The 19,308-nt window shown below is 41.9% G+C and overlaps 1 protein-coding gene across 2 annotated transcripts in view; it reads right to left on the reverse strand.

Moving 5' to 3' along the window:
* The window catches only part of lrrc6 (leucine rich repeat containing 6), a 54,101-nt gene that overhangs the window by 17,620 nt on the left and 17,173 nt on the right, over positions 1-19,308 (reverse strand). The window contains exons 7-11 of one of the 2 annotated variants that reach the window (XM_038287670.1): positions 13,043-13,123; positions 12,620-12,685; positions 11,843-11,912; positions 9,899-9,994; positions 7,097-7,179 (exon numbers count right to left, since the gene is read on the reverse strand). In XM_038287670.1, the coding sequence (XP_038143598.1) occupies positions 7,097-7,179; positions 9,899-9,994; positions 11,843-11,912; positions 12,620-12,685; positions 13,043-13,123 (396 nt within the window). The remainder of the gene's footprint in view (positions 1-7,096; positions 7,180-9,898; positions 9,995-11,842; positions 11,913-12,619; positions 12,686-13,042; positions 13,124-19,308) is intronic. The other variant, XM_038287671.1, reaches the window with a different exon arrangement.

The raw sequence follows: 19,308 nt of genomic DNA on the forward strand, positions 1-19,308 counted from the left end.
GTTCTGTACCAGCGATTCTGTCGTTTTTACAGGAACTGATTGATAAAGGAAAAGCTTTTTCCACGGTTAAGGTTTATCTGGCAGCTATAGCAGCATGCCATATAGGATTTGGAGACAAAACGGCGAGCCAACACCCTTTTGGTTTGTTGGTTTATGAAGGGCGCCCGCAGGCTCCTCCCTGTCTCCAGACCTTTGCTGCCAGACCTTTGCTGCCACCGATTTGTCGGTGGTTCTGGAGGGGCTTAAGGGACCCCCATTTGAACCGTTGTTGGGGTCCAGTCTTAAACATCTGTCTCTCAAGACAGTGCTGTTACTGGCCTGGCCTCTGCGAAACGAGTCAGCGACATTCATGCGCTCTCTGTGAACCCCGCATGTACCCGGTTCGACCCGGAATACACGCGTATGGTTCTGAAGCCCAACCCGGCCTTTGTTCCTAAAGTGGTTGGTTCTTGTTCACCGATCGAGCTAGCGGCGTTCGCCGCCCCCCCAGGTGAACTGCGAGCGCACACGCTGTGCCCTGTTCGAGCCGTGCGCTCTTATATGGACAGGACGCAGAGCTTCAGGATGAGTGATCAGCTCTTTGTCTCCTGGGCGGAGCCCCGTAAGGGGCAGCCGATCACAAAGCAACGCCTCGCCCACTGGGTGGTGGAGGCTATAGCTTTGGCGTATGGAAGCAGGGGTCTGCAGCCCCCGGCGGGTCTGCGTGCACACTCTACCCGCGGGATGGCTGCGTCCTAGGCTTTATTTCGGGGAGTGTCCGTTCAGGACATTTGTTCAGCGGCGAATTGGTCTTCGCCTCTGACTTTTGTCCGGTTCTACATGCTTGACGTGTCTGGACCGTGCGTGGCCAGTGCGGTCCTAGAGTCATAACTGACCTTGTGGACCTTCCCCATCGGCCGGTTCTTGTTCGATAAGCTGTCTGGCAATACGGGAGCTACCATATCCCATAGCGAGACACCGAGTGAATATTATGAAAAAGAACGTTTGGTTATCTAACATAACCCCAGTTCTTAGAATAATATGAGCGAGGTGTCTCGCCAGACGACCCTTCTTGCAGGGCGGCGAGAAGAGGTTTGCTTGTTGAATTGGAGTGCCGTGATCCGCACACGCTTTAGTAGTCGGAGCTACGGGGCGTGGCGTATGACGGGCACTTCCACCGGCCAATCAGGATTGGCAGATTGAGATAGATGCTTCTATCAGGGCTGCAGGAGGCTGCATCCCATAGCGAGACACCTCGCTCATATTATTCTAAGAACTGGGGTTATGTTAGATAACCAAACGTTATCCTACGCTACTACACAATTATTATGCTACCATCAAGGACATGAATGAATTTATACAGGAAATGAACATTTGCCAGGAAGCTGTTTATGCAAAGAAAGAGCTTTATTAAAACACACACAACTATATACAACGCGTATCCAAACACATGCGTTTCTAAAAATTAAAAGTCCGTGAACGGTCCGTTTGCCTCCTCGGGGTTGGAGGTAACTGGCAGCATTCCCTCCGAGGCAGGTCCGATGTGCAGACGCCTACTGTGCGTGGCCCTGTACTTCGGCATCGCTTCTAACCGGGACTGCAGCTTAACACAGAGTTCAGTGAGATCCGGCCTACGAAATGGCGGCGACCGTACAATCCATCCAGAGACACCGCCGAGGAAGGCGGACTTCCAGAGTTCCACTTCCTCATCTGCTAGCACACTCTGCCTCGCTTTCAGCAGCTGAAAAAAAAAAACAATGAATCAGCGCACTGCGTATGGACACAACACATCTATCAATGCACCTGAAAAATAGTCACCAAATAAAGTCTTACCCTCTTTCTTCTGGCCCGACTCCGAGCAGATTGCCTCCGCACGCGTGTTGGCTGGCTGCGTATATCTGAAGCTCCTGCGTACCGTCTGAAAATACGTCTTACAGGCAGCTGGAAAACAATTAAATGAGAGTGGTATAAATAAAAAATCAAACGCAAGTCACAGTAACAAGGAAGGAGAAAACATTAAAACAAGTCACTTACTCACAATGTGGTCTTTATCAACATCGTGCAAATCTGGACTTGCTGATTATGGCTCCGAGCAAATAGGTGGTCTGTGAAAACAAAATGTAAAGCTATGATCGGTATCCATCCGTATCCATTGCCTTTTACCGCAGAATGAAAGCATATTCTTTAAATCTTACCCTTGCTCCGGTTCATAGCGCCTGCAATTAGTCTCCGAGTTGTTAAGACGGCCTACTGCTTTCTGTAAATCACAAAAAATACACTTTAATAAAGCTTGTTCTTGCAAGGCTACTATTAGCCGCTATTAGCAGTAGCTTTAGGCTAGGCTGCTATTAGCCGTAGCTCAGGCTAGGCTGCTTTTAGCTTAGCAGGCAGTAATCGAACATATATTTACCGCTAGCATCTCTTCTTTGAGTTCGTCTTGTTCGATGCAGAGTCGCCATCGCGTCCAAGAGGAGTTTTACCCCGAAATCCAGACGCTCCAGACCGTCTGCACAAAGCAAAGCATCCATGCTCCACTGTGGCTGCACACCGCGCCGCTCTTGAGTTTCTTGGAGATCGTACAGAGCATGCGCGAGATGAACCAGGGTGTCCGCGGATCAATAAAAATAATTTAAAAAATCATTCTTTTTTTTTTTTAAATCAAGGCCTTAATTGGCACTAAAATTATTTAAATATGTTTATCGAAGTATTTATAATTCTTTAATAAAAAATGCTTATAAAAACAATTTCGTCAGATATATTATATCGCTCCAGGCGGAGAAAAAGCTAGAGGATATATATATACGTATATGTGTGTGTGTGTGTTTACATACATACAGGAGTCATGGAACTGTGCTTGCAGCTCCTTCATATTTCATGTACACTAATAACTTGTGTACATGGTTCTTGATGATGGCATTAAAATCATTTCAAATAGCATTAAATTAGAGTCAGTCATTCCTGTATGAACCCTGTGAGCGCTTAATTTAATATGACATATTAAAAAAATCCCACCATCATCCAGCATATGTTCAGTTTCTGCCCAAATATATATATATATATATATATATATATATATATATATTTGTAGATTTTTGTAACGGGGATAAGGATAATTCAAAACTGCTTTTTTTGAATGAACTTGTTCTCTTCTCCAAAACATCTCTTTTCATTCCTGTAATAAGAAGTTTCTTTTGAATGGATTTGATTAAAGTTTAAGTCCCTCGGTATAAAATAAATATTTTGATGGAGATGAGAAATCTGCTTCCTCGTTGGTGAATAACCAAAAGTTTGGATCCAATCATTTAAATAAACGGTGTTAGTTTTTTTTTTTGTATATATAAGAATTGTGCTATAATTTCTAGTCACCGATCTGTTGCTGCTATATTTTAATTTGACGAACCGGAATTTGTCGATGTTCTTTTTCCTGTTTGGTGCGATTGCAATTGCGGATCTTGACCTGGCCGGACCTTATGACCACAGTGTACCAATCTTCTGATGGCTACTTCCAACAGGATAATGCGCCATGTTATAAAGTGAATCATCTCAGACTCATTTCTTGAAACTTTTCCACTTAAGTAATTGTGAATTGAGCATATTGACAGACAACATTTTATTTTTTATCTTAAATGCAATTTTTTTTTTATAATTACTGCTCTAAATGTATTGCTCTGTCAGCTAAAGATCTGTTTTGGTCTCTATACTTTCATTAAATAAATCAATTCAAGCTAAAATGTAAGAGGCTACTGAGCCTGATCTCTTTGTATTCTTACCTTCACTTGGAGTAAACCCCCCCCTGCAACCCTGATTTGCATTTGTATAGCTCACAGCATGTTCATTTACATGTTAAAGCCTCCCCTAGAATTCCATGGGGGGAACACTGCCTAAGAGAGTCCACGTCAATTTCTGACAATTTACGGGAGTTTTCGGCGAAGCCTGCAAATTGTCGTAAACTGCCGCTAACCTGAAGTTCCACGACAATCTACAGTGCCGCATATTGACGAAAATCCCACTTTTCATGCAGTGGCTCCTGCAAAGTCTCGTTTTAATTTTGCCAATTCCCCCACACCCAACCCTTATGAGGGTGAAATTGGAAGGTGTGGTGGATTCCTGTTCACTAGTTTTCAGTCGATCTCCAGGTCTTTCTTGTTTGATGAGGATAAAATCTCATTTGTGATCTGATTATTGAGGTTGAGCCCTGCAGTGGACTTGGAGCTGAGTTTTAATTCTAAATTTCCTTAGACCGGTTTATCTGTGAGTTCAAACAGACATTCAGACACCCTCTTTTTTGCAGTGAGATTGGTCACTTCATCTCTTCCTGACCAAAGTAGCTAAAAGGGAGGGCTCACTGGTGGGAAGTTTTAACAGATTTTCCAACATGACATTACCCTGCTCTCTCCTACTGAATCAACCATTCCCTCTTTTGCTTTAATGGATTCTGATTGTGAGAAAAGTCTGATGGATAACAATTTAATTATGCAAATACAACTTCATGTTGTATGCCTTCCTGAACAACTTCATATCTCGGTTCTAGATGGAAGTCCTCTGTATGCAATCACGCACCCAGCGGAACCAGTAAAACTTCTGGTGTCAGGCAGTGATACTGAAGAAAAATGTTCTTTCCTGTTCTCTTCACCCTAATCTCACATTATTTTAGGGTACTCCTGCTTCACCATTCGTAATCCTCACCTAAACTAGAAAGATAATAGAGTCATGGAGTAATCACTGTCTAACTGTCTACAGTTGGCAGTTTCTGCAGTCTTAAATTCTCAATAAAAGGAAACTGCAGTAGACCACTCCCGGGCTCCCCCTGAGTATTATCACCTTCATCGGGTTTTCAGTAAGTCTAAGGCTCTCTCTCACCACACATATGACTGTGTGCTATTGAGCAACTTCCTGGAGCTCCTCTCCCCTCCAGTAGGTTGTATAATCTGTTCAAGCCTGAGAGAGAGAGCATGGAAAAGTACATAAATAAGTCGCTAGCTGATGGAATTATCTGCTGCCTCTTTCGTCACACACATCATCAAAGTGTACTCAATTGTGTTGGGTCAAATATGTACATATTTGACACACTTCCTCTGCTACGGGTCTGTCTTCCTTTGAGTCCTCTCAAGGATACCAACCACCCTGTTTCTATATGACTACCAGGACGTTGCTGTTACCTCTGTCAAACACCACATTCGGGACTGGAGACGTGTCTGGAACCTGATGGTTCGAGCCTTGAACCGGTTAGTGGAAACAAATTGACCTCTAGCCAATCAGAGAAGAATTTCTGCTCGCCAGTAATCACCTGGACAAAGGGTTTGGCTATCATCTTGTGACATTAGATGGCTTCTAATCACAAACTCTCCCAGATACATCGGTCCATTTGAAATGCAGGCAGTGCTCAATTGCCTCAAGCTGCAGGATTATTTAAAAATGAATCCTGTTTTTTATGTCTCTCTGATCAAGCCTGTCTTGTCCTCTTTGCGATCCCTCCAGTACCCCTCCACCGGCCCGAGACATTGGCAGTCACCCAGCCTTCAAAGGATTTGCAAGGTGCAAAGGATTTGAGATACTTGTTGAAGAGGAAGGGGTGTCCAGTATCTGGATGATTTGGAGGGTTATAGACCTGAGGAACAGTCTTGGATCCCTCGTTCTTTTATTTTGGACTCTGACCTTGTTCGGGACTTTGGGGATTCTCGCCCTTCCTCTTCTGAGTCGCCAGGGGCAGTCATTGAATAGGGGTATTGTTTGGATATCTGGCTCTGCTTATTCTCTGGTGTGAGTAAGCTTTCTGTCACAGAGATGATCTTTGCTGGTGACTGGGCCAACCAGTGTTGCCGCACACATGAAAACATTTCTCAATCAAGATGACGAGCATGTGTATAAGGAGGCAAAGGTTAATCTCTCTTTGCTGGATGCTTACTCCCAATGACAACCAGTGAACTTTAGTTTGTCTCTGATCTTCATGGAAAGGTCTTACCTGAGTGCAGCAGTTCTGTCTTTAACACCTTCCCGCTCTCCAGCATAACATCTATTTGAAGTACCAACATTCTCAGATCTCACCCTACAGATCCATGCTACCTCCCCTTCATCCCTCAGGTAACAAAGCAATCAGTCATCAGTTCTCATCCATCAACTCCTTCCTGATCAGTCTGCTTTCTACCATCAGACCAACCGGTAAGTTCAGCTGTTCTCCACTTCCAGAATCTTTTTGCTGTTGTAAATAAAAATTTTAAAATCCAGTGGTTCACTCCGTGTGATTTTGCATGTGAGTCTTAAAAGTATAAATCAACATGACTCCTATAGTGTTCTGTTATATCTGTATAAGCAACATGTAAAATCTTGGAAAGTAATCTTTAAGTACACAATTTTGTTTCAAGAAAAGCAACCCGTAAAATCAAGAAAACTTTTGTAACAGTAACCTTGGGGTCAAAAGGGTCATTTCTACCCTGGAAAAGGAACCTCATTTGTTTGTAAAGATTCACTTCAATAGATTCAGTTCAAAAACAAGCTCAGCATCCTTCATTTCCTACCCACAGTCAAATGGACATCACATTCTACTTTGACCCAAAGCTTCTCTCTCACACCCCTAATTTTAATATATCATTTAAGTTATAGGAAATTATCTCATACGCTTACAAGATTTACTTTTATTTTTTAAAAGGCTGTAAGCTGTGTGTGAAAAGTAACCTATAAGTTCATGAGAGTTCTCTGTTATTTCTGTAAAAGTAACGTGTAAGTTCCTGGAAAGTCACCTTAAAGTTCCTGAGAGTGCCTTCTAGTTTTGAGAAAAGTAACCCGTAACTTCAAGGAAACTGACCTGTATGTTTCCAAGACTACCTGCTATTTTCCTCTAAGTGCCAGGAAAGTTACTGTAAGTCCCACATTGTACATGTTTATTTTTTATGGAATATAAACATGTATTGGCTGGAGTGGCTGCATAGGGGTCTAAGCTCTGCTCATATTTATGTCCCGTTATTATCAAACAAAGATTTCTTTCAAGACCTGGGCTTTTCTTATTGACACACAGTACTGAGTTTTGTGGTAGACAAAACATGAAGCATCTGTTCGGCTTCTTTTTAGGGAAAGTAAAACATCTGCTTTTCAGGTGCAGTAACAGCAGACATATGGCTACCTGTCCTCTGTTGAGCTGCTGCAACTCTGAGTCTCTCTGCGCGGACGTGGGACGTTCTTCTTCACTTTGAGTTCACCTTCAGCCTGATGGAACACAGAAGACAAAGATCAGTGGGCTGGTCCTGGTTTGGCTTCCTGAGCTGTTTACTCATGCTGTGATGCAGGATGTAGCAGAAGCAATGGAGGTGATTAATGGCTGCATACTATCACTTGCCTTTGTTCATGTTCCCTTCAGTGGAACTTTGGAAGAAAACATTAACAAACAGGTTTAAATGTTCTGTCATTTTTTCGTTTGTTTTTAGAAGCTTCAACACACCTATAATATTTCATGTTAAGTGTAAAAATAATAAAAAAGTTAACCAGCAATCCTAGAGTCCCAGTACAGATCTATTGGTCAAAGAATGCAGAATGTATCGGCTGTTACATCTACCCGTTTTTTTTTTTTACCAGCCTATGTAGAGCATACAGAGCTGAGCTTAAATTTTAGACTTCACCCATCAGTCATGTCTGATTAAGGTTAAGTTTTAATAAATCTGCTTGGTATTTATTCCAAGCCACAAACTTTAGTGTATCTTATTTGCTAAGATACAAAAAGTAGCCAAGACTTTTAAAGCAGAAGTAAAAGGACACCTGAGTTAGATTTGGTTCTTCACAAATAAAATCCAAAAAGGGTGTACGCATTGGGATTCGGCTAAGTTTACTCTGATAGCAGGCCTAACTAACTGAGCTAACTGCCATCAAACCACCTCATTGGTGATCAGAGTGCACCTGTTTATAATTTCAACTCAGTCGGAAAGCAGCTGTTCTGCTTCTGGCTTAAGAGATTTGTTAGAGAAGATCCATAGCATCCTGAGGACCAAGAAACCCAGCAGACCAGTTATAGAGGATGTTCTGATTCAGTTTGAAGCAGGGCTTGGTTCTAAAGCGACATCCAAAGCTTTGAATATCTCCCAGATCTCTTCTCACTCCATCCTCTAGACATAGAGAAAGGATGGACTGACTGCTGATCTACAAAGATAATGTTCACCTTGCCTGGCAGGTGGACAAGGAGAACAATATCCGAGAAGCAACCAAGAGGTACATGGTGACTCTGGAGCCCGCTCCAAGCTGGTGTATACTGTATGACTTTTTGCCCTTCTCAGGCTAATTCTGTAGTCCTGCGAGAATTTTTGAATCGGGCCGACTTTCCGCCTTATCGTGCGTCGTGTAGTGTACAGGGGATAACGAGGGGAGAGCCTCTCATGGCCACCTCCCGATCAGGAATTGTAAGCTCAGGAAAAAATCAAACATGTTGAAATTTAATTGGCTGTCGTAAGGTGGTCGTGGGCAAATCACTCAGTGCAAATACGCAAACAAGGATCCTTCTTTTTCTTCCTTTCAGACAACAACAAAGAAGCATGGCGGGGGTGCGACTGAAATGGAGTTCTTTCTGTAAAATTGTCAGACCGTAGTAGCCACGTTTGCTCAGCCATGTCTTTGTCCAAATGCATCATCACCTTTTCTTTTTAGGGCTTTCAGCACACAAAATTGCACAAATTGCCAAGGCAGCGCGTTTCTCTCTACTGAGCTTCATATTTAACAGGAGGCATCCACACTTCTGGCTTTTTCCCCTTCTACTCATTTGGCTTCCAGATAGACGAGTCCGAGCGGCGCCAGCTCAGTCCAACATGGTTTTTAGGCGTATAGTGTGAACGGGTAGATCATCATAGCGTCAGGCTGCACAGTGTGAGAACATGCATAGTGAGCTGTGAACTTTTAAACCCTGTGGTTTCGTCGCACAGTGTGAGCTGTAGCTGCGTGCAATGATGAAAAAAAATGTACAGTGTATACCCGGCTTTAGGAGGACACCATTTATCTTAAAGAAGGTGCTCTGGACAGTTGAGACCAACGTGAAATGTCCTGACCTAGCCTACGCTAACACTCTGAGCATAACATCTCCAGGGTGAAACATGGTGGAGGCAGCATTATGCTGGGAAGTAGGTTCCATACTGGGAAGTAGGTTCCAGCAATATGATAACCCCAAACATACTGCCACAGATATGATGGTTTAGATCAGTGTTTTTCAACCCTGGTCCTCAAGGCACACTGCTCTGCATGTTTTGGATGTTTCTGAGCTTCAGCACACCTGATTCAAATGATTGCAGTTCAGCAAAGCCTCATAATCTGTTATCAATTGATAACAGGTGTGTGAAAGCTGGTAAACATCTAAAACATGCAGGGCAGTGTGCCTTGAGGACCAGGGTTGAAAAACACTGGTTTAGATGAAAACATGTTCACTGGAACATACTGGATGTCTCTAGCTTCCCCCAAAGGAGCTGGAGGAGTTGGCTGGAGAGAGGGTGGCCTGGATGTCTCTGCTGAGCAGAAGACAACAAGTAGATATTTGTCTGTCAGAATGGCCTAGTCAAAGTCCAGGAGCTCTAGATCCAGCTGACTAAAATGTAACTATTCAACCATGATCTCCAGATCAAAAGTCCCAAGCCCTTAAAAAAAAAGCAATAGACTTTTTATTTCTTAAAGCCTCACATAATATAGCAATACAATTTTGGGGTTTTCATGTGTAAAAAGGAAAAAAAGTAAAGACTTGTGAAAACATTTGTGAGGAATGATAAAGATAAAACATTTCCCTCTAAACTGGACATCAGCAGTGATTAAGATCCATCCTCTGAGGAGCATAAATGAGAGCAGAAAGTCACACATCACTCTAATTAACCCGCGCTGCAAAAAGCTGGACTTCCTGTCCGTCTCTGCATCACAAAGCTGAACCTGGCTGAGACTGGAACCAGAGAGCAGCGGTACCAACCCGGGGCATCCTCAGCACCAGGTGTCCGGTGGTTTGGGACCTCTGAGCCGTCGAGCTGTCGGGCTTCACCTCAGCTGGAAGAACCACCTGAAATATCTGCAAAGTGAATTATTCAGAGCTTTAATTAGTGAGATTGATGCGGTGATCCGCCGCCGACACTTTCCCAGAGTCAAACGACTCTAATCATTAGCAGATCTTTTTATAGACACAGTTACTAGAAAGGACAGCAGAAAGAGACCAGAATAGCTGTGCAATCAACCGGACGAGAGAGAGATTCCTGGGAAAATTAAAAAGGATTGATGTTGGGAACAGATTGGACAGAGAATTAGAGTTTCTGGTGTTTCTGTTTGATTTAATTCCAGACTGTTAGGCTGGATTTAATGGGATCTGTGCAGAGAGCAGCAGGGGAAGTTCAGCTCCAAGTAAGACATGATCTACGCTTCCAAGAGTCGCCTCTTCCTGCTCATCTGAATGAGCTCATATTAACAGAGACTTTTTGAAAGCCTGAGGAGATGTATCGCAGCATGAATCAACCCAACGTCCAATCAGGCTGAATCCTGGCATAAAACTAGCGCACATAAATACTGGGAGAGGAGCTGAGGTATTCAAGACTCCACACTGCAGGAGGTGGTGTGTATGTGGTGAAGGACGGAAACGAAAGCTCACAGGTTTATCAGGTGGGTCTATGGAGGTTTAAATGTTTCAGAGGTTGAAGGAAAACTGTCAGACCTGCAGGAAGGACTGAGTTTTCCTTCATCAGCAGCAATAAACACCCAGAGGAAAAACACTGAGCAGAACGAGGCAGTAAACTGTCTGATTTAATACAAAAAACAAATAGACTTTATTTAGTGTTTAATAGTTTCTTTGTGTGTATCTGTCAAGTTAAACATTGTTGTACTTGTCATAAAATGGGACTTTTCTGATTCTGTTCTCCTACTTTGCTTTTTAAAAGGTTTTTAACTGTAACCTTCCAAGCTTAGAATCAATTTTTATAGAAAATAGGTTTAGATTTTTATTTAAATATCTGATTTCAATTTCTCTGAGTATGCTAAAAAAAAAAAAAAAAAAAAAAAAAAACTGAAAAAAAGAATTTCACCAAACACCTGCTTTAAGTAAAATCTTATGGTATGATTTCTGGTAACAGTTCAGGCAACAAATGAAAAGCAAAAACATTTTTCAAGAGAAATAAACTTGGTTGGATGTAGTGAGAAACTTTATAAAAACTGATGTAAAATATTAAAGTTATACTCAATATAAATATATTAGTCAATATGTAGATTCATATTTTTTTAACTAAATTCAATAATTAAGATTCAAAATCTCGTATGTTGAGACATACATAATAATTTCCTTCTGTGTTCTGCAATTCAATGGCTAACCGCAGCCTCTAACACAGGCTGGACAGGTTGTTCCAAGACAGAACAGAACATTGGACCGTAGCCACAGACGGTTTTGCCAGAAAATTCTAAACAGAACCGATTAGAAATGGGTCTTTGTAAATCAAGCAACAGCGTTTTGTTTGTTTTTTTCGTTTTTTTTTGGAGCTTGTCTGATGGCACCTGTTTGTCCGTGAGTTTAAAACTTGCAGACCGAATGGACTGGAACAGATGTAGCCATGGCCTCTTCCTGAGACGGACAAGCTACTGAAAGATGAATGTTATAACTGAATTAGTCTCTTTTTAACAGGACTTTCAGTTTATCTATTTAAACAAAACTGGCATCTGGAGGTGGAGAATTAAAAGATGAAAACATTTCCCCTATCAGAAGATTTCTCTTTTCTCACAGACTAAAATGAGCTGCTTTCAATCATCTTTTTGTGAAAGACTAAAAGCAAAAAAAGGAAATTCTGTTTAAAAACGCTCCTAAAAGTTTTGTGTGGGAGTGAAACCGTGCAGTGAGAAGTTTGAACTGATTGTATGTGAGGAGCTCCTCCCAGCAGCGTACCTTTCCTTTGACGCAAACTCTGGCGTACGTCGGCTGAACGTCCACATCCAGCAGGGAGGTGTCCATGTGTCTGCAGTGAAGTAGAAGGTTCAGAAGGGGAATAAAGATTAAGTTTCCAAACATAGGCTCTAAATGGGGTTTATTAAAACAACAGATAAGCAGACACCCTGTAGGTGATGTTCTGAATGTTGGAGTTAAAGGTCTGTATCTGTGTAAATCTGCTCACGAACCTTCTCACACACTAAATGCCAGGAGTTTGGAACCATGATTAAATTTTGAAACACATCACAACCAAAGAAACAAGCTACATTAATTATCAGGCTTTAGAGCTTTTTTCTTGAACTTTGCTTTCAGTGTTTCTAGAGAGAACCTTAGCAGGTGCGTGATCTACAGACAACATTTAAACTGTGGCCTGTTGTTTTTTTATTACTTTTCTACTGAAGCTGTGAGTTGTTTTTTTTATTTCTTCCAGCCATTAAAGTCAGTCCCTCTTTACTGTGTTAAAATGTATTCAGCACAGGTCTGAATAGTTTCATCAAAAGGTTCTACAGTGTTTAATCAATGGTTCATATCAATGAAAGCACAGATTGATCAGGCTGTTAATACTTCCCAAAATTCATAAACGTTTATGTTTTAAGAGAGAAAATGTGAATTTCTTCCAAAGGTCTGTTCCTCTGCATGTGTACCTTGTATTTTTGAAATACAGAATTTTAAAAACTGTTTGAAAATTTCAAATCTAAATGCCTTTGATGTATAAGAAGTTTTGGCAGGTCTCACCTGTAGACAGCCAGGTCCAAAACCACGGTGTTGGCGTCCTCGTCCTCGGTGAGGGAAAAGGCGAGCCTGAAGAAGACAAGCAGCAAACATCAGAATTCAGTCAGACTCTTGGATTCATGTCACATATCAGGTCAGTCTTTTATCTGACGTCTATTAGAACAGAATCAATTCAACATTTCACAGCAAGATCCAGATCATAATGGATCCTAAGGGAAGACACTAGAATCACAGTGAAAAATACTTTAATGAAAAACTGTTACTAGAAACATGAACTAAACTTCAGCTTTTCACTTTAGTCTTTGTGAGGAACACAGGTCTCCTGTTTTTGTTTCATCCTAAATATTTCAGACATTAAACTAAACTTAACACAAAGATAACCTAAGAGAACACTGGAAAGTTTTTGACGCTATGTTGTTCCCTTACCTGGGCTCGTTGACATTCATCACTCGTCCATCAGCTGTGATCAGAGTCCTCGGGGCCTTGGTCTTCTTCTCCGTCTCCCTGCAAAGAAACAGGACAGCCAACAGAAATCTGTTCAGTCTGAACCAGGAAGACAACCGATGATCATAGATTCTGAGGAGTGATGGAAAAGGCCCATTTATTTAAGTCACAACAGCAGGTAGGGTAAAAACAAAGTTCTCCTAACTAACTTGTCTCATAGTGGGGAAAAGAAACCCTGAGTATGATGAAGCCTGATCCCCAGCGGGGTGCATGGAGGAGGAAGCATTATAAAATGTTTCATTGCTGTCCAGGGAGCCATGTGCTAATAAATCTTATGATAACCTTCTTCCATCATTTCAGATCATTAAAGATTGTAGCACAAAATGAAGAAGTATCCTCCAGTCCTCAGACCTACAGGAAACATGCTGAGTAAAGCCTTGAGCAGAAGATCAAATCTTTCCACAGATTTGATCAAAGTTTAGTTCAAAAACTTCTACATTATATTATATCAGGACTGTTTGATACACATTAATAATAATAATACATTTTATTTAAAAAGGCGCCTTTCTGGACACTCAAGGTCACCGTACAAAAACATAAAAAGTGTCAGAAAAAATAAAAATTATAATTATAAAGACATTTAAAAACATTTAAAAAATACAGAGGCTGTGACAGTGAAATTGATATTTTTAAAGAGAATAAGCAATCTTGAACAGATGGGTTTTGAGTTGTATTTTAAAATGGAGAATTGAGTCCGTATTTCGAAGTTGGGGTGGTAGAGAGTTCCAGAGGCGGGGGGCAGAGCATTGGTCATCTATACACTAATCAATTTGAATGTTATTAGAGTTTTTAATTAAGTTGAAATCTCTACATCAAAATAAATGTTTTGTCACTGTTAGACACTAATGGCTTCTTTGTAAGTCAGCAAATCAATAAAATAATCAAATAGTCCCCCTGCCATGTTTCTATAATCTGATAACATGGCAGCTCCGAACATTTCATAATTTGAAGGTGGACATCAGGAAGTTAAAGCGTTTATAATCATTACAGTCTGTTGCTCAGCCACTCTCTTCTTAGCTGCGTGAGGCTGTGCTGAAACACGCTCCTCACAATCGTCCATAGATTAAACCCGCCGTGCAGCAGATGGCCGGGTCTGTGTCAGAGGCAGGTGAGTGTTTAGCACTCTGTGGAGGCTCAGCTGTCCCCACCTCTGGCAGGGAGCATGAGGAGCCTTCAGTCTGCTGAACCTGGATCTGGTTAGTTCAGGTTTTTGTCAGAGAGCTGCAGAAGTGAAGAATAAGATCCAAGTCTGCAGACGACTGAAAAACCTTAAAGTATGGTTATAAAACCATCTTTCTCTCATGTAGTTAATGCTCTGTTGTTTGTGTCTGTTGGAAATGTATGTGTTAATTATTCAGTTAAGAAAAAAGCAGAAAGTTTCCCCTTGATTCTTTTTCTTCTCTGGAAGTCTGCTTTTTCCAGAAGTTCTTCTAGTCAATGATGTATTTAGGCAACAAGACTAACTTTCAGAGCCTTGTCTGTGTTTCTAAATGTGCAAAATACATCAAAAAGCATATTTATCCACTGAATGGTAAACAAGATGAAAACTGATCTTTGAACTAATACTGCTGTTTTAATCTGTGTATTTGGGTGCAGGTGGGCCATGTTTTAAAGCTTAGAGCCATGACTTGGCAGGTATGTTAAACAAAGCACAAACTATGGTAGAAATGTTTTTCACGGATTTAATTATGCAGAGGAATTTTATTTTTTGTGCTATGAATTCCCTGGGATAATTATCAAAGCTGTGAAATAGGACTATATCAAATCCAGGCCAAATGAGCATCCCCATCGTTGCCTTTCTGTCCAGGCAGCAGCCGTTCCCGCTTGGCCTCTTGATGCTGACAAGGTGACATTGAGGCTCTGTAACACGTCTTCTTCAGAGGGGTGTGAAGAGGACTCTCAACTAGCTGAGTCATGCAAATATCAGAACTGACAGCTCTCTGCTGGCTTGAATGGCGTCAGGAAGTGAGGATGATCTCTTCAGACAGTTTATTACAGTTAGCCATGTGGAACTCAGGCTGCAGAGAAGGAAGAGTCCATCCTCAACACAGCTTGGTTTTATGTTACAGAAGCGTAAGGCATAGCTCAAAGCTCAAGAGGGCAGGAACCTAGGTGGTTTGGACAGAAAAACATTAACCTCTTTCACAAAATAATTTACGTCATCAACCCAGACAGACGAGCTGCTACTGGTAGTTGAAAAATCCCAATCGGTGACGCGGACAACTTTCGTTTATGAATCATGCAGTGCGGGACTATATTAGGCAGAGTTCTGTAACGGCATCAGCATTCTGTCAAAAATGTTCAAATTGGTCAACACTTCAGCTGTTGGACACATAGCCCAACCATAGATGTAGAAACCTATTTGCAGTCATCACAAAACATTTTGTTAGACTCCTCTGTGTGTCCTCTGAAGGGACCAGAACAGGATGAGGACCTGAAGTCAACCAGGCACCCTCATACCGACACAGCTGAATCAAATGAATGATTATCTCCTCAACATGACATCAACTTTGGCAAAGGAGCCCTTCATTTGATTCAGGTTTGCTAGAACAGGGATGTATCTAACCGTAGGGCAGTAGATCTCTGGGATTTCTGATCTAAGGGTTGGTTTCCGATTTTACCACTAGCAGGTTAATTGTTAATTCCTCAACGGCAGTAGAAATATGTCGTATTTCACTGTGACCCTATTGAGAAAATAACACATTACATTCTTAGAGGGGGTAGAGAGTTAGCTAATCAGATGTACATTGTGTCTCTCTGCCTCGTCGGCTGATTGCATGAATAAATTGAGTCTGGGGGATAATTTTCAACAATTAGGAAACATGGAAAACTTGAAAAGATACCACATTTAATTCTGCTGCACCACAGGTACTAAATCATAAGGTGTTCTGTGTTCTTGGTGGAGGACAGATGATCAGATGACAGACAATGTGTTAAACAGATTTAGCTGTAAAAATTAAACATTTAAGCTTCAGGTAAGTCCTTTTTCCATCAACTCCATCCCATCCAGCCTGTTTTATAAAGCAGATCCCACTGGATCCTCCTGGGCTGAACAGTGGTAACTAGTGACAAGAACAGACTTCCCCTCATTGATTGGTCAGGGGCAAGATCAGCCATATGGTGCCTGCAGTTCAATGGGGAGAAATGGAAGGAGTTCGCTGAGAGTTAGACAACCCATGGATTTTGCAAAAGTATTGACACCACAATGGCTGCAGTCGGTCAAAAACCAAAGCTAAAGGTTTATTTAAATGGCGTATCTGTGCTTGAAACATATCTTGTGTTTTGTAGAGTCACACTGAACAAGGGATGTGAGTAATCAGCTAATTAATTAATCTAAAGTTGACTGCTCTTACCTTTTGATTGAAGATTTATTGATAAACAGCCATTTTCCTAAAAATCTTAGTTTTCTCTTGTATCAAGAGGATCTTTCCATAATATGAAGGGCTAAAATCATATTTTTACAATATGCTGAGTGAAAAAATAGCACATCATAATATTTGAACTATTTATTGTGACAGTTGCTTTAATACTGATTAAATATAAAATATTTTCTTAAAAATTACATATCTTTTATGGGATATAACAAAAGAGATATCTTTTAGGTTTTGCTGGACCAATGCTGACAGTGTCGACCGTCCAAGGAATGGTTTAGAACCACTGTTATTTTAAAATGTTTTCACACAGGTGAACAGACGTTCTCCAGGAATAGATCTGATAATACCTCAGAGAAACCTTTTATGCTAATCTCTACCTTTATCTCCTCCATGTGGCTCAATTAGCTGCAGCCATTAATCAGGCTGTCAGTTTCTTTGACCTTGAGGCTTATTTGTGTTTTCTGTCCCAGCTTCCCAATCATAAATCAGCTAATCATTAGCTGAAGTGAGGAAAACTCTGAGGAGAGTCAATCCCAGGAAGATCCCAGGGCCTGATAATATACCTGGGTGGGTGTATAAGGAGTGTGCAGATCAGCTGGCTGGTGTCCTCACAGACATCTTTAACACCTCGCTGGACCAACCCATACTGCCAGCATGCTTCAAGTCTGCCACCATTGTTCCGGTTTCAAAGAAGCCTCAGGTCACCTCACTAAATGATTACCGGCCTGTCGCACTGACTCCACTCATGATGAAGTGCTTCGAAAGGCTGGTTAAAGAACACATTTTCTCCAGTCTGCCGCCAACATTCGACCTGTTCCAGTTCGCCTACCGACAAAACCGTTCCACTGAGATCGCCATCTCTGCTGCTCTCCACCTGAGCCTGGCACACCTGGAGAAGAACACCCATGTGCAGATGCTGTTCCTGGACTTAAGTTCAGCTTTCAACACCGTCATCCCACAACATCTGATGGGTAAACTTGAACAGCTGGGCTTTAATACAACCCTTCGAAATTGGCTGCTAGACTTCCTCACCAACAGACCACAGTCAATCCGGGTTGGACAGAACACCTCTGATGTCATCAGTCTAAGCACAGGCTCCCCTCAGGGCTGCGTCCTGAGCCCCCTGCTGTTCACCCTGATGACATATGACTGCGTCCCTAGGTTCATCACCAATCACATCGTGAAGTCTGCAGACGACACCACGGTGGTGGGCCTCATCAGAGACGACAAAGACCTGGACTACAGAGAGGAGGAGGAGCACCTGGTGGACTGCTGCAAAAACAATAGCCTGATCCTGAACGTAGAGAAGACAAAGGAGATCCTCTTGGACTTCACGAAGAAACAGCCTGGCCACACTCCACTGGTCATCAACAGCTCAGCTGTAGAGGTGGTCAACAGTAGCAAATTCCTGGGGGTGCACATCACAGACACCCTCACCTGGAAGGTAAACTCCACCTCACTGGTCAGAAAACTACAGAAGCGCTTGTACTTCTTGCGGAGTATGAGGAGAGCCCACCTGCCCCCACCCATCCTCACCACCTTCTACAGAAGCACCATAGAGAGCGTTCTGACCAGCTGTCTCACTGTGTGGTGTGGAGGCTGCAGAGCCTCAGACTGGAAGAAGGTGAGGAGAGTGGTGAGAACAGCAGAGAAGATCATCTGGGCTCCTCTTCCTTCCATAAAGACATTTCATCCCAGCACTGTGTGTCCCGAGCCCGTAACATCACCAATGACCCCTCACACCCCAACCATGGACGGTTCTCCCTGCTGCCCTCTGGTAAGAGACTTCGAAGCATCCGATGCAGGTCCAGCTGATTCCAGAACAGTTTCTTCCCCACTGTCATTAGACTGCTGAATGTTGTGTAAAATAGGTTACTTTATTTATATATAAAAATAAAATTATGTTAGAACTGTAAATATACAGTCATATGTTTATATTACTTTTTTTTTATGTATTTATTACTGTTTTTCAAGGCTGCACAAAAATGAAATTGTCTAGAGCTGTTTTAAACAAAATTTATTTTTGTATACACTCATGTACAAAATGATAAATAAATCTGTCTAAACTCTAACTTAACCTTTAATAAAGCATATAAACCTCTGGTCAACAACAGAAGAAGGAAATTCATTCTTCCTGACAATCTGTGATTCCATGATTTCCTTCACTGGATCTTTTTGCTCTAGCAGATACAGCAAGATATGATTTTAGACCACATAGCTACAATTTTGAGTATTTATCAGTGCTTGATAATTACTCAGGGCTTTTAGTGTAGAGTTACAATGACAAAAGTGTTAAACTGAAGGTATCAGAAGAGAGAGGACCAATCTGTGCCTAGCCAAAAAACAGCCACCCAGATACCAGAACCTTCTCCCACCGTCCCAGATACCAGATACCAGAACCTTCTCCCACCGTCCCATCCGGGACGGTGGGAGAAGGTTCCTGGTGGGTTCCCAGCAGAACGTCTGTGCAGCATTCATCACCCAGAGCTCAGCTGTTCTGCTGCTCAAGGTGTCAGGAAAGCTGAAAGTCGTGAGTCAGCGCAGCCTCCTGGAGGCAGACAGACGGTCAAACCAAACCTGGGCTTTGGCCACACTGACATGGACAGCCCGAAAAACGCTTATAAGTTAAGGCTTCCTTTAAAACCCTATGCAGATTTGTGATAGTCAAATTGTGATATCAAATATCCATTACTGTAAAAATGTCCACAGCTGTATATTGGTTATTTATTCTACAGGTGCACAGTATTTATATTGTTAAAACACTTTTACAGTACAGTATTTTATTTGTTTATCTTTTAAATCTTCACTATTAAG

This window comes from Cyprinodon tularosa, unplaced genomic scaffold (genome assembly GCF_016077235.1).
Source record: "Cyprinodon tularosa strain WSP-4 unplaced genomic scaffold, ASM1607723v1 ctg243, whole genome shotgun sequence".
Classification (NCBI taxonomy): Eukaryota; Metazoa; Chordata; class Actinopteri; order Cyprinodontiformes; family Cyprinodontidae; genus Cyprinodon; species Cyprinodon tularosa.